Genomic DNA, 21,269 nt, shown 5'->3' with positions numbered 1-21,269 from the left:
AGTCCACAGTGAATGTGGTTCAAAAAGCATGGGACAGGGATGTCAAGGCAATCTTCAATCCTTTCCCAAGTGAACAGCCAAGATCTTATTGCACTAAATTCTTCACACACTACAGCCCTATCACCGCATAATGTATGATCGAATCTACAAATGATATTTCAGAATGGCAACAATCATGTAGCACTTGTTACATAAATGAACTCGCCTGGCTTGACAAGAGAAAGTATCTTATTTACTCTAACTTACTCGTATTCACATTGGAAGCAATGTTGGCATTGGCTTTGGACTCTGCTAGGGTTTTCTCAAGCTGGGATAAACGGTCTTTGAGATTTTTATTGTCTTTCTCATAGTTCTGGGCCGTCTGGCGGTAGGTATTAGCACGCGATGTCTCGGTCTGGAGGTTGTTGATCTGCAAAATGAAAATGGTGTTTTTTACATTCTTACATGTACATTAGTTCAGTTGAACAATCACCATGAAGACCGATGATACCTTTCCTCGTCCCAATTCAATCACCACGAAGACCATACCAGGTCTTCACATAAACAAATGAGAAGTTGAGGAATCAAGCCTGACATGTTTTCACACATATTTTACAACCCAAAATGACAACAAGGGTGTTCGTGGTGAAATCTCATGTACTCACAATGAACATTTAATACTCATAATGAACATTACTCATCACGAAAATTACTCATTTTGAACATTACACATAATGGACATTACCTCTGATCTCTGCTTCTCCAGCTCCTTCTCCCGTTGTTTCAGTAGCTTTGTTGTCGTCTCGAGCGACGTCTGCATGGAGGCACGCTCAGCTTCGAAACCTTCCATTGTACCTCTGATTCTAGAAATAGAAAGACCAAGATATCTTTTGAAATTTACAAAATTACAGGAAAGAAAAGCAAAGTTCTTTGGACAGAGTCACATAAACAGCTATTTTTAACCATGGTTGTGTCACTCTTGGCAAAAATGTGTTGATTATCTAGCTTTATTGATATTTTCAAATTCTGGTGGAAATCTTCAGGCCTGTGAAATGGCTACAGAGATTTAGCTATTAAAGGTATATTCACTGCTTGAACTATGACATTGGTGCTGTCACAACAGGAATGCCCATCTATGAATCAGTTCAATTCTTTATCAAGCACAAGAAGGGGTAAGTGTGGAATGAGTACTGTATAACAGGGAGTCAAAAGAAAGGGCATGCCATTTGTAAACAACATACACTTGCTACAGCACAATGTAAAACTGACTATTCATGAGTTAGTAAAATATAACTATGTGCCGTCTCTTTCCTCGCTACAATACAACATAAACAATAAAATCATTCTGAATGCAATCCTTCACCATACTGGACAAAAAGCATACATGAAAATCTATTGTGTCAAAGAGAGGCCCTCGCGATAACATACAAGGATCCAGAGATTGAATCATCTCAGCCTCGGGTGTCGATATCATTCAGACCTCGTTTCTACTGCAATCTGACAGCTCAAATCTGTGCTTTTACAAAATCATACAACACTACAGGTTTGTTACAACAACAATAGCAGCACATCAAGCAGGTGCATGGGTTCAAAAGGGGCATCTCCCATGAACAGAGCATTTGCAAAGTAAAAACAATACTCTGAAGGACAGTCATCCCACAGTCAATGTATCTGACTCCAGTGCTACAGAGCCCTCTAACCAATAACAACACATAATCTCTAACTTTGTGTTTTCAGTGTTTTTACAAAAGGTGTAGACATCAAAATTGGGAATAAGCAATTCACATACAGAATTGAACAAAATAAACGATAAAAGCACATCATGCTCAGCAAGACCAAAATTGACAGTTACAATTCTTACCATCAAGTTGGTGTAAATTTTGCCGAGATGATCCAAAAATATCGGCAGCAGATAAAAAGAAGAAAGCACAGGAGGCAAATAAGAAACCTTTTACATCGAGAAAGATTACATTAATTTATATTCTGTGATGTGATGCCTACTGCTGCAACTCTGAGGGCCATCCAATATCGGAGCTCCCTTTTCTGGGATGTCTCAATTTGGAAGAAATCTGGATGTCTGAGTTTCTACTCATACATGTAATGACTTCATTGTGAATTTAAATAAGCACTAAAGCTGTCACCTCTGACAAAATGAGCTAGAATCATTAAAATGTGGTAGCAATGAATGTCAAAACTGCATGTTGTAGAACAGTGCCTACCTTTTCTCACTTGCTGAATATTTCATGCGCAACAGTGCATGTGCCAGCATTCTGAATAAATTTTTTGAATTACTGAATTCAGGACAGAACAGATACACCTCATCCTTTCATTTTACTGGTATAGTAGCTGTTTTGAGGTGGCGGACAGACATTGTTAAGGAAACTTGCAACATGAAATGTTGCTGCTGTGGTTGATGATTATACATGTAGGAGCTGGAATGTCTCATATGAGTTTCATATCCGTGCCACCAAGCAATATCTTCTTAGCAGTAGGTTTTATAACCAGAGGAGTTCTTGACTATCAAATAGTGGTTCAAATGTGACCAGCAGTTTCTGTAGATGCATGTAATACTCGACAACAGACCTGTAGAAAAGAGCCTTGAGGCAGACTCATAGGACAAGGGTTGACCTTTCTTGCGATAGAGTATGAAATCAGACTTACTTTGATGTCATCTCCTCAATCTGTTTCCTCAGGGCTGTCTGCTGTTTCTCGAGCTGAAAACAATCAATGACATTAGAACAAGAGGATCTTCAAAGTACATTTAATGTCACGAACTTTAAAGTCTGACTGCAAGGTTTCTGATCACCCTTCAGTGATCTTGACTTATACTTCTATATAATATGCCACCCGACATTAAAATGGATTATGATTTACTTGGAAAACATGTAAAGAGGCTGGTGCTTCTGTACTTGCTTCAGTGAGCACTTGTTAAATGACACTAAGGCTTGGTGTCAATCAGTTGTTTGGCCAAGCATGTTCAAGCTCGTTCTTTAGAAAGTACAGACTACCGTAGTTCATCAATAAGCCACTCTTCTCCGCTTTCCTGATCTGTTTACTCACCGAGATCTTATCCTCCTCTATGTGTTTGAGTCTGTTAATCTCTGCGAGAAGACTTTCTTGTTCTATCTCTGATTCTTGGTGCTGGAACTGGAGGTCCTCCATCTTCTGTTTAAGTTCCTCACTGAAAGGACAAACAACAGTTTCTTTCATTATAAGGGTTGGAGCCATTGTCTACAGGTTCGCTTCAGTGCCACATGGCAATCTGTGTTTAGGCCACACTTTTCAGCTGAGTGTCACCCACAAACCACAGAGAATATCAGTCAGAATCCATGGCGGTCAGTTATTGAGACCAGCTGTTCGGATCTGACCTCTATTTTGAGGCAGCTTCTAGCAGTACAACCCACTGCATGTGACAGCCAGTTGATTTTAGACACAGTGCCCAGCCCAGAAGCAAGGTTCAATAGTCATAAGCACAATTGTGATCGCAACCTCTGGAGTTGGCGGAACCTAAATCTAACCTCTTATAGGGCTAAGCAGCAGATATTATTCAACATATTGTAAGTCTAGCCAAAGATGAAAAACTTATCCAAACAATGGAGGAACCTACCTCCTTGAAAAAATATCCTAACAAAACAATTTTATAAATCACAAGAAGCTGGCCTTGCAGATGGCCTCCACACTCCACCAGGGAAAACTAAACACAGACCAAGTGCTAATAGGCTAGCCATAGCTAAGAAAGCTACAGGAAGTCAATGGAGTAATGCATTTCAACTTAACTTTACTGGTTGTTGCATACACTGGTATACAACTAGTACACAGAATGTACAGCTACTTGAGAGTTCCGTTTATACTTGACATAACCTGCCAGGTTGTACTCATAAGAATGACTCATCATTAGTCAACCCATCATTTTTTCAATCGCGTATCATTTTTGCTGCAGATTTGAAACGGTATACCTAGCTATACCAAAGTTGAAATCGATACAGTTAGTGATTTTTTTAATCCTAACTACCAGTGCTACAACTTATCTTTAACAGCAGCACATTAGCAGTCAGTGTTTAACCCCTCAACTAAACTTTAAGGAGATAACACTTACAATTTATCCCTAAAGACTGCAACATTTCCTAGCTCACTCCGCATCTGATCCAAAGTCTTCAGCTGGTTGTTGGACTCCTGTTTCAATTTACCAACCTGAAAATGACAGTTGGACATAAGGTTTCAAATACCACAATTTCCCTAACACTAGCACCATAGAAACCAGCACAAGGTCAAGCCTAGAATAGCCATGCTATAGTGTCTTGAATCATACTCTTTCACCTCAAATTACAATACTGGAATGAATCACCTCAGATTACAATACTGGAATGAATCAAGGTTTCATATAGGCCAACCCTAACCTTGATAAGACACAGGCCATCTCAGTTGATACTCTAGCAAGACCTTGACCAGTTTAGATCAAATAACTGATGAACGAATTCCAGACTGAAAGCAAGCTGATACAGATAATTTTAAGTACAAAGACTTTTGATAAACTCACTTCATTTTCTAAATCCTTTACCCTGGTGTTCCTCTCCTCCAGACTAGCTTGACTCACATATTTCTCCTTCATTATATCCTCCTTCTCTTTCTGAATGGCTTCCTTCTCACCCTTCAGGGTGTCGCGAGCCTTCACAAGCTGAAAAAACAAAATATATCTCATGGGGGATACTGCCACTATCATCTCGAGAAATACTCCTGACATGGTTGTAGGGATCCAGCCCATCATAGTAGTCATTTAATGCAATTACAGTTACTTTGGGCTGCAGAGTGGCACACTGCTTGACACATTTGAAACTAACATCTGGTGGTTGAGGGTTTCATTCCTAGTTGGATCAAATCCAGCACCGATTTCTCACCTGTTCCTTCTCCAGGACCAGTTGTTGCTTCTCGACCGTCAGCTGCGTCACTTTCTCTGCGGCTGATCCCTTCTCTGACGAGGCTTCCTTCTTTTCCAGTTCAAGCTCATCCCGTTCAAACTCAACCTTAGATTTCTCCTCCTCAAGAGCATCTTTCTCTTGTTCAAGTTTCTTTACAAGCTTTTCCAATTTTTCCTTATCAAACTGAAGATTCAAAGTCAAAAACAGAGAAGACATCATCAGAGTGTTTAAAGCACATGCCAGTTGTTTGCTAGGATGCATGCTTATCAGGAGGTTATAAAAGAGCACGATATGGGTGCAGTACTGGGCTTAGTTCGGAGCTTCTTGCCTACTTGTACAGTACAGTGATTCTATCAAGTGACAAGAAGATTTAGACAGGTGGTGCCATCTAGCACCATCTCTTCTTAACGAAAGAATTGAACCCAAGACTAGCACCGAAGATGAGACCAAAAGTACTGTAGACTTCTCACCTTAACATTATCCCTCTCTGTGGCCAGGGCAAGTTCCTTCTGTCGTGCAGTCTCCACCACCTCCAGTAATTTCCTCTCACTGTCTGAATTGCTTGATAATTTTAATTTCATTTGGTTTACTTCCTTGTCTTTTTCGGTAATTACATCGTCAATCTCCTGTTTGTGGCTCTTAGTAAGTTTGGTCATTTTGGCATTGGCTGTATCAAGGTCATTTTGCTGAAAAGAGGAATAATGATCATCATCATGGCATCTGTTCCCATTGGATTTTTCCCAAAGAGTCGCTTCCCAAATGGAGCAGTCCATCCTACACCACTTCAACTTCCTTATACACTGCTGAAGTGAAGAGATACTGCAGGAGCAAGTCCAAACAAGAGTCAAGGAGGCTGCAGTCTATCATGGAATATTTAGAAAAAATACTTACTAAGTCATTAAATTTCTCCTGCTGGATCTTAAAATCCTCTTGATGTTTCAATAAAATTAAATCCATTTCACTCCCCGCCTTCTCCCGTAATTGTTCATACTGTTCTGATAATCTAGCTATTGTTTGAGAAGAGCTCAACAAGTCGTCTTGTATTTCCTCCAATTTTCTGAAAAAGACATTTTTGTTTCAATGAAAATACCTATCTTGGTCACACTGTGACAAAACAATCGAAGTATCACAAAATAAGATCCTGTAACATGAGACAAGGTGTGGTTTCTGGAAATGCCACATTTAACTGGTGACTACGACTTCACCTAAACCACAAAATAAGAATTTTATCATGATTCTAGCACAGTGACCTGCTTCAGAATATCAAACTCTTATGAGTGACAACACTGTTGAATGTCATGTTTTCAAATATGCATTATTTGTATTCTACAATAAGTAAAATGTTGAAGGATTTCAACCAATTGCTATTCATATATTTGGAAATTCAAAATGAAAGCCCACAACCCTGGGTGATATAAAGAGAGAAGAGGGGAACATGATTTTAGAAGTGCAGTGAGTTATTAGTTTTTGTTGCGGTTGTTGTTATAGTGAATGTCGAAGTTAGAATCACACCACTACCAGAAGCATCATGGCACTCCACTGTCCTGCAAGTGCGACGTTATTAAGTTTGTTACACCAAGGTTATTTAACAACTAGTTATTTCAGTGGCGCTATAAGAAGTATCAAGGACAGAAGAAGCAGAGATATCAAAGGTAGCCATGAGGTTTTCATATTTTCACTGCCTTTCTGCAGGTGATACTGTGAGTAAATATTGCGAAAAAATAGCAAATATTTCAAATTTGTCCATTGCTTTTCCGATTGACATGTTTACATTGAAAAAATGAATACATGACCATCCAGTAAAAATAGTCATGCAGCATGGCCTATGACACTCCACACAAGCAGTCACTAATCTATTGACACAGGCCAATGCCAGATACCTGCATTCCAATAATGTACAACAGTGTACATAAAACCAAGATGAAAGTATCAAAATGGCACAGAGAAATAACAACACTGCTGTAAGGACTCCAAGTACAAACTAATAATACAGCCAGACAGAGTGTCAATAGAAGGAAAGTCCTGCTTCTGTTTACAAAAAATATGTTTGCCTTGGCCTCAAAGGGCCAATGAAATTTTGGTTTCTGTCCATCCCTGAAGGATTCATTTTTGTGGCCGAAAACGCAAAGTGCAAAATAGCAATTAATGGGAAGTTCTCCCTCTCATACAGCTGCAAGGAATGTTAAACACGTCATTTTGGATGCTGGTAAATACAAGTGCTTTTAATGTAAGGTGAGTAATGTCAACATACCACACAGGGAAACTGTCATATTTGATGGTTTCAAACAGATTAAGAACTAAGACGGCACAATAGCTACAGAGGGAAGCATGCTAAAGCTAAGGAAACGGAGGGAAATAAATGATTAAACCTTTATGGAGACTCCCAATAGTGAGTGAGGTGGGCCAGGTACATCATATATTTCTGTACTAGTACCTCAGCCAGAAGAATAGAAGAGGCTAGGTGCAGAATACTGCCCCATCAGTCATCAGTCATCAGTCACTGTGTCCACTGATTATCAAGTTCTTGCCAAAACGTCACAGCTAATATCATGGTTTTGAAATTTGAATCGTTTATACGAAGGCAGCCAACAACTTTCAAGGTCTAAAGGGTTCCCATAGCTGCTTTGAAGTCTAAAGAGACATGAAAGAGAACCCATACTCGGTCTTACATAACAAAGGGATTAACGAAATTTAATCAAGATTTATCAAATTTTGTTAAACAAAATGTGACACTGACATCCAAATAACATGAACAACATGAGCATTCAAGAATGTGAAAGAGCTGAAACAAGCAGACGGCAATGCACAGCTGCCCTCTATTGCAAGCAGGTAAAACTATCTTTGTTGACAAGCATGTCTAATTGGTTTTGCAGAGAATTCAATTAGGGAAATAATGCCAGGACAATCAATAAGAGTGACTTAGTTAAACAATGTTACTCAAAACAGATGCACTAACAAGTGTTGTGAGAGATCACACCAAGACAAGCAGACAGATGAGGTAATGAATGAGATGAGTTTAAATCAAAACCATAAAGCCAATTTTTTGCTCTGGCTTGGTGATGCAAGTCACACAAGGCACATCCTACAAGGACATGTGAATCAACAATCTCGTTCACTAGATCAGGAACAGAGGAAAACCGGGTTGAATTAGTATAAAGGTACACTAGGCTTGTAGCTGCTCATGAATATTCCACACAAAATGGCATGCCCTCAGAGCCAAGATTCCTATCAAGAGCTGCTGCTGTATTCTAATACTGCCTTTTTTGTCAGGTTTCACTTTATGTTGATGTAACAACTTGCTGGCCTGGTCACTGTTATAATGAAAATACTGCAGTCCTTCAAATGTCTATGATGATGATATGATTGTGATGAAAAGATTGACAAGCATTCTGAGTAACTAACGAGGAAAGCTGGGCGTGTCAATTAGGGGGGAGCAAATGTCCACCCTTCACCCATACAACGTAAACACCACCGGGGCTTCAATTGTTGTGTATTCTTTCTTTTACTGGCTAAGGTCAGATGAAGGGGTGTCCTCCTCTTTAACCTCAAGAGGAGTTTGATGCAGCATCTCTGCTTAGTCAGTTGTCTTCAGAAATGGCTACATTCTTTTGATTGCTACATCCATGTTGGTGGTTTCAACACTCCTACCCAGTATGTCCGTCATGATGACTGCCTCATATATTGTCCATACAATCAATGAAACAGCGCTGGTTATTGGTGTCACATCATAGACTACATGCTGACCTCACATTAGTATAGTAGTGTCATAAGGAGTGCATTGATGCTGGATGTTACATTTTAGGGCATTTGTGAAATGTTAATTGTGTGCCTTGTTTGGGTGAAGGGTCCATCATAGCCCACTACGACACCACCACCACCTAAATGGGAATCTCCATAAAAACGCAACTAACCTATCTCTTTCTCGTAGCTGTTCATTCATCAGGGACAGCTGCTGGGAGCTATCACCTGAATTTTTCATCAGCTCGGCTATTTGATTTTCCTTGAAGAGAACAGAGGAGTTGAGCACTGGATCACACATGATGGGCATGCAAGCTGGGTGATCGCACACCACGCGCGTGGCAAAATAATCGGGGAAGACAGCGCATGAAGAACGAGTGGTAGAACGATGCATTTTTTAAGTATGGCCAGTTTCATTCAGCAGTTTGTTCACTATCAACCATTTAAGCCGAAAGAAACTCTGGTGCCTTCGAGGAAAGAGGTACCTAGACTGTTTGAAAATAGAGCAAAATATCATCTTAGCGCATTTGATTTGATAAAATATGTCAACACCATTCGTTCTTCATCTTTGCCAACAAATATACATGAAATGAACACAAGAAGAAGCGCCTGTACAACAAAACACATTGATATGTATCGGAAATCAAATAAATCTGTCCCAAATACACCAGGTTTTACAACGAGTATGGCCATTTAGCATCCAAAGCTACCAGCCTTGTTTGCCATGCCTCTATGCGACCTGTTTGCTAAAATTGAATCTAGAACTGCAGTGTTTAGTTTTTAACAGCAGACTTTACAGTTTCATTAACTTGTTGCAATTTGGCAAAACTGTGGAATTTTGTAGGTAAAATAAAGTGCAGATGAATTTTAAAAGAAATTTCAAATTCGGCAAAAAATCTACAGAAGACATCTAAATGCATGATAGTATGTCTTAATGTACAGAATACATATAAAGCTCTGACTTAGATGTGCATCATTCAGGAATGAAGAGTACATATATATATATATATAAGGAAATGGACTGGGAAAGATTATCACTCAAAAATACTGTACTTGGGATGGACAGTCACACACGTACTTAAGGGGTCACGCCTTGGAAGAAAAAAATGCGGCCATCACTTTTCGGGGAAAAATAGATATAAAGCTTTGAATGCACATTTAAGACTGCTCAATTCTGAATGTGCCTTCAGCGACAAGAAAATGAAAACTGGTAGGGTTGTTGCTACGTTTTTTTCACATGCAAATGATGTAGATGAGGGCAATGTTATCAACCTGATCTTCTTGGGACTTATCGATATTATCTTCCCCATTGAGATCATCTTGTACAATGGGCATGTTATCAATGACTACTGTACTTGGGCTGGATATGGTCTGCAAGCATGTAGAGGGGTGAGACATACATTTTTATGACTAATTCGAATTTCAAAATAGTTTCTTCTCACCCTGAAAACAGGCTAACAATGACATTCGCTCAATAAAACAAACACTTTTCAACAATGTATTCTCTGATCTACTTCACTAGTGAGGTGATTGGTCTGACAAAATATGCATTGTATGGTCAACCATTTGGTTTTCCTTCACAGGAATACAACTGAACTATGACATGTTTACTTGGGTAATATGGGTGTCAGGTTACCTTCTTATACACATCAAGCTAATAAGCCTGTCCCAATTATATTCGAAACACTGTAATTACAATACAATGTCTAGTTTGTCTCAAGAATCACCACACTGTTTATGTGTTATTCAATACCGAATGACCGTCTTTGAGCAATGTTGATGTTGATCTTGGGCCAGCTTTTCCCTTCAGCTATCCATACATCCTACATGTTTCACAATTACACAAGACTACATGTATCACTCACGACTGGTGCAGATAATCAATAGATTGTCACAGACAACATCGACTGCACAGAAAATTGGTGGATTTAATGAAATTATGACTAAATCACTGTGCCACATTCAGATATGGGAATTGCAAAAAGATCATAAATTTTCAAATCTGCTTTTTTTGTAATTCCCACCATCCAGACCGACACCATAAAGATGAACTTTTTTTATCATTGCCCAAACATTTTCCTACTCATGACCCAAACTTGCAAACCATACATACCAACTTGGCCTTGTCATTTGAGAGTTGCTCAGACTTGGCTTCACTGGCCTCAAGTTGTCTCTGGAGATCTGTAAAATTGAAAAGAAGGCTCATTCATTGGTCATTGGTGCATTATGAATAACTTGATTCTGATCACCTCAGACAAAACTATGAAGTCAACTTATCTAGCATTAGCAATGTCTCTCCATCTGAAGAATAGTCAATTCTCATGCTTGCCTCATGAACAAAATCAGCTGAGTTCATCGCTCCCTGGCCAACATTCCTGTTACTATGCACAGAAACTGGTTGCCATTTCTATATTGATACATGTAGATTATGTCTGGCAATAAATACTGGAGACGTTAACTGGAATCTGGCTGAAAGAAACCTTATCCAACCAAACCTACCTGAGACCTGCGACCTGAGAGTCTGCATCTCTGTGTTCAGGTTGTTGGCATTGCTGTCATTCTTAGCAAGCTTCACCATCAGGTCTGAAAAGGGTTCCAATTGAAAGACCTCGTAAATATAGACATTTTAAATAATATTCAGGCCAACACAACCCATACAATATGTACTGTGCAGTTGAGACAAAGTTGAGATTGTCCAAGACGCCAGGTGCCTGTTCTTGATGGGAGGTTACATGTGATAGATCCTATTTATCAACTCTCACAATATCACGTCACCACTGAGCTTCTCTAATTGGCTCACCTGAGTTTCACCTCAGGGGACAAAGCAGTGACCAGATTGGTACTTGAACTCATGACCCGTGGCCTGTATGTCAGACATCTTCACACGAACACCACTGCACGACTAGATTCTAATAAACAATCCATCTATCTGTGACTGAGAGTGATTCCAAATCAATTCTAAATCTGAAATCACTCACCATCGATATTATCCTGTTGCTTTTTACTCTTTCTCTTTGCTTCTTGAAGCTCCTCCGTCTAAAGTAGAAATGAACGCAAGCGTATTTCATGAGACTAACCCAATAAAGACAAATTGGTGTTATGAAAACATTGCAATCTAGGTTAATTTAATTGACAAATCTCAGTACAGTTAATGAAAAAGTTGCGTAGTTAAATTTAACCCATTCTCAATACAGCTGAGAGTTGGACGAGTATGAAATCTCTATATCTCACAACATGCTTATCAACTACAAGACTTACCAATCCATTCAGTTTGGCCTCCGTGCTCTTCATATCTTTAGTTTTATTATGTAGCATCTGCTCCAAATCACTGATCTTCGCATTCTTCTCGTTGATGGCTTCAGACAGCTGACCCGCCTGAAAGAAATCGTTCCATCAATATCATGATATTGTTTCTTGCTAAACTTGGGTCAGTCATCCATTGAGAGAGATGCACTGCTTTGACTCAATGGATCAGAGAAGGAACTCTTCTCGTCCATAATGAAGATTTCTCCTCTATTCCAAATCCCGCTCCTGAAAATAAAGGGAAAACCACCAGCATCTAAAGCTCAGATGTCTCATTCTTCACTTTTGTGCTATTACCTTTGCACCAACTTGACTCTTGGTCTCTTCAAACACCTTGATCTTGTTCTCAGCCTGAGAGAGTTTATGAGTGAGCTCTTCAATCTGGTCGAGGTAGGCCACGGCGGAATCTTCAGCATCGCGATGCTCAACCTTGTTCTTTTCATATAATTCCTATTACAAATGAGAACGAAACAGAAGTTAAAGTAGTACAAGTTTCAACTTGCCCCTAAAACCATTCAAGTATTTCACTCCTGCCTTCCATAAATCCCTTTTTGAAAGCTATCAAACTGCTACCCGTCAGAAACAAGAGTAGGTGTGCTCATGTAACGACCTGTTGTGATAGAGAACACCTCCTGAAACTCTGCTCGTACAATTTACTTGCCCCTTTGGCTTAAAGAAACCAGGAAACTATATGAGACATGATCCAAAAACAATCCCTCTAAACTGCCAAACTGAAACGAATCGTCAAGCAAATCTGGCCAAAAACTGCTACCCTGTACCAGATTCTATGAACGCAGTATTAGCAAACGCAGCAATGGGTTATAAACGTTTCTTCAAAATCATCAACATCTCTACAACATTCCCCTCTGTGCCACCATCAGCTGTGGCACAAATTGCACCATATGCCTCACAATCACATGAGCACAACAAAATGTTAATGATTTCAAAGAGCATGATGAAGCATGTTATGCAAATGCAGCAAATGTGGTTATCTGTTCTATGTTCTATGAATATTAACTGCAAAACTGGAGAAAAGAAGTCATTTTATATTCAATCATAAGCATCTCCCACTAAAACGAAATCAAAACTTGTCACCACTTGGTTTATCACGACAAATATATAGAAAGACAGACAGGTCTTGTGAGGTGAACTAGAGTAGATACAAAATTATACTCAAATAGTAATATTTTGGTATGTGATTGTTCCATCTATGTCGAGAAAAAAGAGTACGTGAAATGGACATGATTGGTTGGACAGGGTAAGAAATAGATCTATCGTTTGTGGTCTACTATACTGCCCCCACCCAAACTCCCAGTGTTTTGTATCACTTCATCCTTTTGCAATAAAGATAGGCAAATGGGGGTAGTGATCTCAAAGTCTTGTGGTTCAAGATGATTGCCCCTGGTTCAATATCAAAACTTTTCAGATCTTGCTGAATAAATTCCCCATTCCTCGACAGCAAAGTCACAAGTGGCACTAACAGGGGGGATGCAGGGGATTTTGCAGCCCATTTTTTTTTCACGAAAAATTAACAGCCAACAACGCTATATGTACATTTACAAAGGTAAAGGTGCAAAAAAGGAAGAGCAGTGAAAAGGGTTAAACAACAAATGAACAAGTGAAAATCTATACATGAAATGGTAAGGTAGTTAAGACAGCGAGGGAACGCGGACTACTCCATAATACCAACAGGTGGAGCTAAAGCCTTGCAGTTTTAGCATTTTCAATCCAAGTCCCAACAATCCATCAGCCTCCAATTTGAAAGTGTTTGCTTGTTCATCAAAATACCAAATCTTCTGAGGAAGAAATGAAAGGAGTCTGTTCACCCAGGTTAGTTTCCTCTACAGCGGCAGACTTTTCACAGGCAATGGGTTAGTTACAAAGCAATTTTTAGCTGCGCAAATCTGAATGTCCTCAAAGGCCTGTGAAAGTGGCCAACCGCTGTCGTCAAAACAGGTCTCCAGTGATATGAACAATATAGCCCTCTCTCATGTGCACAGGAATTACAAGGAGTGTATCACTATAAGAGTCTAAATTCAAATGATGTGAAGTAACTACAAGGCTTTGTGATATGCGCCACCTGTCAGACACCAAATGGACTATGCCCTTACCTTTAGCGTCTTAACCTTATCATCAAGGGCCTTATTTTTTGCCCGTTCTTCTTTCAAAGCTTTTTCAAAAGACGCTATTTTTGAAGATTCATCCTCCATTTTCGACTGATGGATAAAAGGAGAGAACATGAAAGACTGAAAGTCAGTCAAAGACACCTGTTACTCTTTAGATACCAAAACCGTTTCAATCTCACTTCAACACATTCTTGTTTTGTGACTTTGGTTTGCTGATCCGCATCAGTGTGCAGGTAGCCCAGTTTATCTGACACCAATCTGGGTCTCCCTTTGATTCAAACTTTGGCCCCCAAACTGTAGCAGAGCACATCTCTGATGTTAAAACCCATTACAAGCAGTCCTGCTTCAGATTCTAGTCAACAGTCAGACTGGTTAAGATCATCTGCCGAATCAAATACATATGAGATACTCGTCTTAACTGCAGGTTCAGTCTTTTTCGAGCAAACAGTTTGAACACCTAACACAAGTTGAACACTTTCAAACCATCAAGATATGAAAATATTGACAAGCCAGAAATTGATCACATTGAATTTAATCCTTAAAAGCAACTGATAAAAAATGTTGTGGACACCAAAAAAATGGGAGAAAACTTCTAGATGGATAAAAGCTTCTTCACATCTCTGATGAGATTCATGACAATGCTACTTACAGTCAAGTCATCTTTGTTTATCTCCTCTTCCTCCATTCTGAACTGAAGATCTTCAACTTTCCTGCAAAGAAGAGAGCATCTTGTTAGACTATGTACGTGCAGTGATGTCATTTGGACATCAATCTCTGTCCTTGACATGACTACAATGCTGACACAATGGGTCAAGTTTAGAGAACATCATGGTTGACAATGTCACACTTAATTCCTACCATTATTAGTCAATATCAAGGGGTTTTCTGGCTAGAGGCTTTTTAGAAGTAACAAGTTTTTGGCAGTGAGTGATTTCACCCAGTTTACCTTTTCTCCTCCTCCATCTGTGAGTAAATATCCACCTTCTCTTTCTCCAGTTTCGTAATCAAGGTCTTCAGCTTGGTCATGCTCTCATCATTTTCTTCCATGTATTTCTCATGTTCGTTCCTCAGGGTAAGTAACTGGTTCTCGGCCTAGAACAGAGAGAGGGACATCAGTGATGCTGAAACCAAATGGCTTTGCCACGAAGTTGATTGGTTTGGTACATGACCAAAGAGTCATGAATCCAAGGCAAGCTTGAATCCCTTTTTTCCATTGCGCCTATAAGCTAAAGATCCAACACTAGGTAAACACTTGGTAGACTTGGTATCCTGCTTTGAATTCACAACCCATGATACTCTCAAACATTGCCCACAGCTTATCCTATGATGAGGACCTAATACAGATGGTCTTGGATTGAACAGGTCAATGGACTTACTTCATCGACCTGGGCTGCTGCTCTGGCCACCTCCGATCTTTCCATGTCACGCTCCCGCAGGAGCTGTTCAATGTGTTCCTCCTTCTCTTTGAGGGCCTTCTGCAGAGGATGGTAGAGTTGAGAATTAGAAATTTGGCTGACGATTATACACTGGTCAAGTGCTGGTTGAAGAAAGTTATGAAAACTCCAAAATATTTTGAGATTTTTTCACCTTCATATAGGAGAGCAGGAGCCCAACCTCGAAGAGTTTTTAGTTACTAAGATTGAAGATACTTTTGAAAATGTGAAATTCATCCACAACGAACACAAGGACATGACACAGTATATTTTGGAGTTTACACTTCTTGGTATTGCCGACAACCTTTCTTATTATGCTGAAATCACAAAAGATCATGTGAATTAACTTTTGTAGATTAGAAGTGGGCCACAAAAACATTGTAGTAGAGTATGATGTTCACTTTTGGAGGCAATTCTTCCTCTTTTTAAAACAAAATCACTTTCAGCAAAACTGGCCCATATTAATCCGCAGCATGATCAAGGCAAAATCTCAAAAAGCTATAAAAATTAACTAAAGAAAAAAATGCATTGATTTTGCTAAATGCAACAAAACGATTAATACCTGTTCGTCCTGATTGTGTTAAAAGTCCATTATAAGTCCAAATTGACTTTAAGATCATAAACTGATCTCCCATGAAATAGGTTATGCTATTTAACAGCTACATTTTGGGATTTTATTGAGCATGTATATATCATTCTATCACCAACGATATATTTACCTCTCCAACTCTACCCAACCCTCTACTACCTATCAACCAAGTGGTGGTAATGATTTGCAAATCAAGGACAGCCACAATACATTACTACCACCAAATCATTTAGGAGATTTTAATCCCCACCAAAAAATAAGCACAAAAGAGAGAACAGGGCCAGGAATTTTCCCAGGGATGAATTGCAATTGAATTGTGATAACCCGATTGGGAGAAATTTGTGACAAGAAAATGCATCAGAACCTCAATTTGAAAATCACTGCCTTCTGAATGTGTTTTATCAACAGTTCTTAGCAAGTAAATGGTCAACTCCTATACCGATGCACTTCAGGACTACAAGCATTTATGTTGGGCCCTACTTTATGAAAATTCAATACCCGAGGGAATTTATACAATATTTCGGGACATTATATCTAGCTGACAATATTAGACAAAGCAAAGAGGCAGAGCACCTCACAAAATGGCTTCTACAGTTCTACGGGAACATTGGCAACATGGGTTAGCAAAAGCTAACATCGGCAGGTTAATTCATAAGATGCTAAAACTAGCCTATAGCATAGATAGTTGGAAAAGTCGTGCTTTCCCATTGTTGAAATTCCATAAAAGGGCTACTGAATGAAGCGCGGTAGCTTTGGTGGACATTAGAACAGGGACAAACACGTGAGCCAGAATCTAATTTCTACAGAAATACATTTTTGGCCAGTGTCAGTGAGACCACAACCTTGTGAACTGGATGTTTCTGTCAGCGTGAGCCCCATCTATCCTGTGCATCGGTTTGTTTTAAATTGTGAGCAGTCCCCACAACCCAATCTAGAGAGCAAATTAATGCAAAGACAAATACCATGCGATGGTGTCGATGTCAGACTTTTTGGAGGAGGTGCAACTAATACAAAGGTGTTGCTCATTTGAAAATATTTGTTATAAAATCAACACTTCTTATCAATCTCATTGCTGGGACAGTAGTGTGTGTCCGATTTCTAATTACATGAATATTTGAACTCAATGGGGCACACCACCAAAAATTGCAAGCAAAAAAGCAACCAGTTATAAAGCGTCTGGGTGACCAGGTTTCCTTCCTACAAAACACATTAAATTTTGTAAGGCAGAGTCAGTGTGAAAAGTGAAACTGTAAACCAAAATATTTTGCGTCGCTTTTTTCGCAATTTGTGAAAATTTCTTAAAAAATAAAATTTCCTAAAAAATAACATTTTCATGATTTTTTTTCCGGGGGATTGTGAATTTCTTTTGGTTAATCCAACAAAAATTGTTGAGAATTTTTTTTATTCTTGAAATCTGCAAAATTTTTCTAGTTTACAGTACTATACAGGTGCGGTGTGAGAGCTCATCGACTGTAGCAAGGTTGTTATTGTAAGACATAGAAACAATTGGCTCCGTGAAGACGACATACCCATATCTCGGACAGATCATCAAGGGTCGATGATTTTGATCTAGAGGTCTTACGCTGAAAAATGTATACTAGGTATCTCAGAAAGTAGGGCAGTTAAGAGACACAACCTGTATTACTGACTACCTTATAATACTTAGCTGAAATCGAAAATCTGCAATTTGTAAAGCTCCCGTATAATATATGAAAACTAAAATGTTTTTGCAAAGGAGAGCCAAGTAGTTAGCGTTAGGGTTATGACCAGCTTAGATGTTAAAAGCCTACGGCAATACAGGACTGGTTACATATTTACATGTACAGCAGCCTCCGATCTGCTCAGTCCAGAAATGCATCTGGAAACTGGGGTCAACTCAAGGGTAACTGACACACCATGCAATAATTTTAAACTAATGTTGATTAGTGAACTGAAGAAAATGGTCAAAAATAGCCCAGACCTCCAAAAAGATGGTTTATTTGGACAGACCCTGTTTGCTATGCTTCAAAGTCAAAAGTGGGAGCAGATCTTGTTTCAGGATAATAGCAAAACTGTCCCTGCTAGCAGTTCATTTACAAATTCTTGATCTGCCCCATTTGATCCACAAGACACCATCACCAAAATGCTGGACGACAACGCAGATTCACGACGACACCTAAGTTCATATTTTATTCGGTATCAATGCTTGGAATATTCCAATCTCCAAGGGTAAGTGATAAAGATTTATCAACGAAACCTTTGCTGGTTGAAGGGGTTTTAAAACCTCCCCGTCATAATGGCTTTAGATTAACAGTATGCTCACCTGAAGGGCCGATGTGGTTGCGCTCAAGTTCAGTGAGCTTGGACGCTGACTTGACCCCGGAGTCTTGTTGGCCTGTTAGTGATGGTTGGAGCAGAATAAGGATTACACGTTATAACAGCAGATTAGACAAGTGACTGGACTACACTACAAGGGCACGAGCCACAACCTCCACCAGTAAGACAACATGCAACATGCAGCAGGGTTATCAAGTCCATACGATACACAGAAGATAACCCCCCCGCTCCCCCCACCTCCCAGCTCCGAATCTGGTTAACCAAATTTCTTTCAAACCATGCAGCCAACCCGAATTTTTTGTATTCATAAGCCCTGATGACATCCTTTGTCTGATGCATACTTTTCAAAATCTCTTATCTTAAGTCAATCCCCTTTTCCTCTACTGTGTACTTTATGATCAACCCTGCACATCACCTGGAGAACTGAACAAGGGCCTTGGTCAGAGGATATGCTGGACCGTTCCTGAACAATTCATGTTTCCTCAGGCATATATCACTGAAATGATACTTAACAGATCAATTTTGAAGAGGGTTCTCAAGTTTAGTACACATGTTCTCCAGGTGATGTAGAAAAGAGTGACATTCACATGAAGTTTACACCACAGCCATCATGCACACTGCCTTCTATGTCTACATGCACTACAGCAAGGCATGAAATGTCCCGCCTTCAATTCTCCATTGGAAATTGAATGAAATATCCCTTTATAGAAGATTGTTATCATTGATAAAGAAGAGTTGTTTAAAACACTGTTGATTTTAGTATTAGTTATTGTGAATGACTGAGACCTGCCACCAACTACTTACAAACACACGTGGCTGTACAATGTCTTGAGTCTTAAAGTTAAAGTTAAATCACTTAAATCTCTGCTCAAGAAATCCCCCCCCCTTGATGTTTATGGACGACCTCTTCCACTTTCCCCTTCTCCGACTTCATTTGCCAAAATATGCGGGACGAAACCATGCACTTTAATAACACGCACATGCAAAGTACACTTTCCTATGATTTATCTCCCAGAAGATACGTGTAGTATACAGGGGTTGATAGTCCGGGCCCAGTTGCTCTATTGGCATTAGATAGCCCATTATCTCCTTCAGTAAATTTCATTTACAAAAAGAGCACCCAGAACACCAATGTTTCTGCTGATGCTGACAGAGGAATCGGGGCCTGGACAACAGTTTGTTCCACCAGGGTGGATAAAGCAACATGTCTTAAACAGCTCATTGATACACATCACAAACTGAAACAGGTTGAAGAATCATCTTTCCTTTTAGCGACTCAAAGCATAGGAAAATGCATGTTCATGTACCACAAGCATGCAAAGCAGGGGCATATAAGCAAACATCAATATGAAAGTTCCACAGATAAACATGCCTAAGCTAACAGATGACTGATGGTTCAAATAAATCTTCATATGTTTTTTTTATACTCTGGCATGATATCAGCCAGAGACTGGTAGGCCTACAGTTGGTCGTACCAAAGTCGCAATTGGTGGTATTACTATTAGCAACGATACTGAATTGGTCATAATGTCAAAATATCATATCCAAAATTGGTCACATGAGTTAGAAATGTAATCAAATTACCACTTTTTGTCACTACACCATCATCTGTATAGCTCACAGGTCTATAAATCAGGTATATCACAAAATAGACAAGTCTAACAAAACCAGATGAACTCAGAAGACAAAACAACAGAGGGACAGTGAAAAACTTTATGGACAGAAAATGCAATAGTCTTGCCAGAAATTTAAGAAATTCAACTTCACTTTTTCCTTTACAAGTGTAAAGTTCATTTTTAAACAGAAATCAATTCAATACTGATATTTCATGATGTCCAAAGTAGCCACTCATTGTAACATCATATAGTCTGGACCAAATGCTGACAGACAACAATTCTTCACTTCACAATTCCAGTGGAACGACCAGATTTCCTGGAAATTCTATGGCAGATGGTTTTAAAATACAACCATACAGGTAAATCTGATCACACATAGATGAGACTATCAAAGCAATCATCATTAATCATTCTGAAGCAGCCAACTATTTTGATAATGACAAATCATCAAGGAAGGGAGAGGTTTTTTCAGAAAATGTTTGGACAGGTGGTAAGAACTTCTCAGCCTGTGTATAATATCAGATGGTTATACTTGATTTGTTAATAGGATATCGGCAAAACTATGGCTGCCGCATTATGATGCTGAATGTCACCAGGGTATAGCACTGTTGGGACAGTGTGTTGACATCATTTTGATGCATATCCAACGTGAAAATCAGCATGTCCTATTGAGATGCCACTACCCTATTCTAACATTCTTTGTGTGGGAATTTGTAGATATTTTAAACAAAATCTTAAGTATAGGAGACATAAAAAGTAACTGACAGATACACGTAACGTTTTTTACACAAAAATGAAAATTGAATGAAGAATTAGTTTTAACAATTCCGTTAGAGTTTTTCCATGATTCTTGCTCAAAATGAGAAAAGCAAAGCAACATGATGACCTGGCCTGAGCTGCAATGAACTTTGATCCACGAAGAAAGTGACAATGCAATGTCCCTCATGTATTCTGGTTTTCATGACCGGCCCAAGAATTTAAATCGACCTTTATATACGAAACAAAAAAGACTGAAATTTTTAAGGAAACTTGCAACTCAGGTCATTATTAGCTGTTACATGAAATACTAACCTCTCACTCTGAAAAAGATATGAGTTATAGAAACACACACACATGGCAAATGCAATTAGTTGCAAAATCAATGATTGAGTTTTTCGGGGGTGACGTTACTAAGCCAGCTCTATGCATGCAGCAAATGATTCAAATGGAAGCTGTGTTTGCTCAATGTAGAGAAATGTCCAGACCACTTTTCA

The 21,269-nt window shown here is 39.2% G+C and overlaps 1 protein-coding gene across 20 annotated transcripts in view; it reads right to left on the bottom strand.

Moving 5' to 3' along the window:
- The window catches only part of LOC135502435 (CAP-Gly domain-containing linker protein 1-like), a 42,334-nt gene that overhangs the window by 6,588 nt on the left and 14,477 nt on the right, over positions 1–21,269 (bottom strand). For 8 of the 20 annotated variants that reach the window (XM_064795294.1, XM_064795270.1, XM_064795416.1 and 5 more), the window contains 21 exons: positions 18,387–18,458; positions 17,614–17,667; positions 15,439–15,537; positions 15,009–15,154; positions 14,712–14,772; positions 14,048–14,152; positions 12,234–12,386; positions 11,892–12,008; positions 11,612–11,669; positions 11,133–11,216; positions 10,747–10,814; positions 8,807–8,895; positions 5,787–5,952; positions 5,366–5,581; positions 4,875–5,078; positions 4,517–4,654; positions 4,076–4,170; positions 3,040–3,160; positions 2,641–2,693; positions 725–842; positions 247–409 (listed from right to left, as the gene is read on the bottom strand). In XM_064795294.1, coding sequence (XP_064651364.1) covers positions 247–409; positions 725–842; positions 2,641–2,693; positions 3,040–3,160; positions 4,076–4,170; positions 4,517–4,654; positions 4,875–5,078; positions 5,366–5,581; positions 5,787–5,952; positions 8,807–8,895; positions 10,747–10,814; positions 11,133–11,216; positions 11,612–11,669; positions 11,892–12,008; positions 12,234–12,386; positions 14,048–14,152; positions 14,712–14,772; positions 15,009–15,154; positions 15,439–15,537; positions 17,614–17,667; positions 18,387–18,458 — 2,380 coding nt within the window. The remainder of the gene's footprint in view (positions 1–246; positions 410–724; positions 843–2,640; positions 2,694–3,039; positions 3,161–4,075; positions 4,171–4,516; positions 4,655–4,874; positions 5,079–5,365; positions 5,582–5,786; positions 5,953–8,806; positions 8,896–10,746; positions 10,815–11,132; positions 11,217–11,611; positions 11,670–11,891; positions 12,009–12,233; positions 12,387–14,047; positions 14,153–14,711; positions 14,773–15,008; positions 15,155–15,438; positions 15,538–17,613; positions 17,668–18,386; positions 18,459–21,269) is intronic. The other 12 variants (XM_064795314.1, XM_064795332.1, XM_064795341.1 and 9 more) reach the window with 5 other exon arrangements.

This window comes from Lineus longissimus, chromosome 2 (genome assembly GCF_910592395.1).
Source record: "Lineus longissimus chromosome 2, tnLinLong1.2, whole genome shotgun sequence".
NCBI lineage: Eukaryota > Metazoa > Nemertea > Pilidiophora > Heteronemertea > Lineidae > Lineus > Lineus longissimus.
Note: the sequence above shows the minus strand (reverse complement) of the source record. Positions and strands in the feature narration are given on the sequence as shown.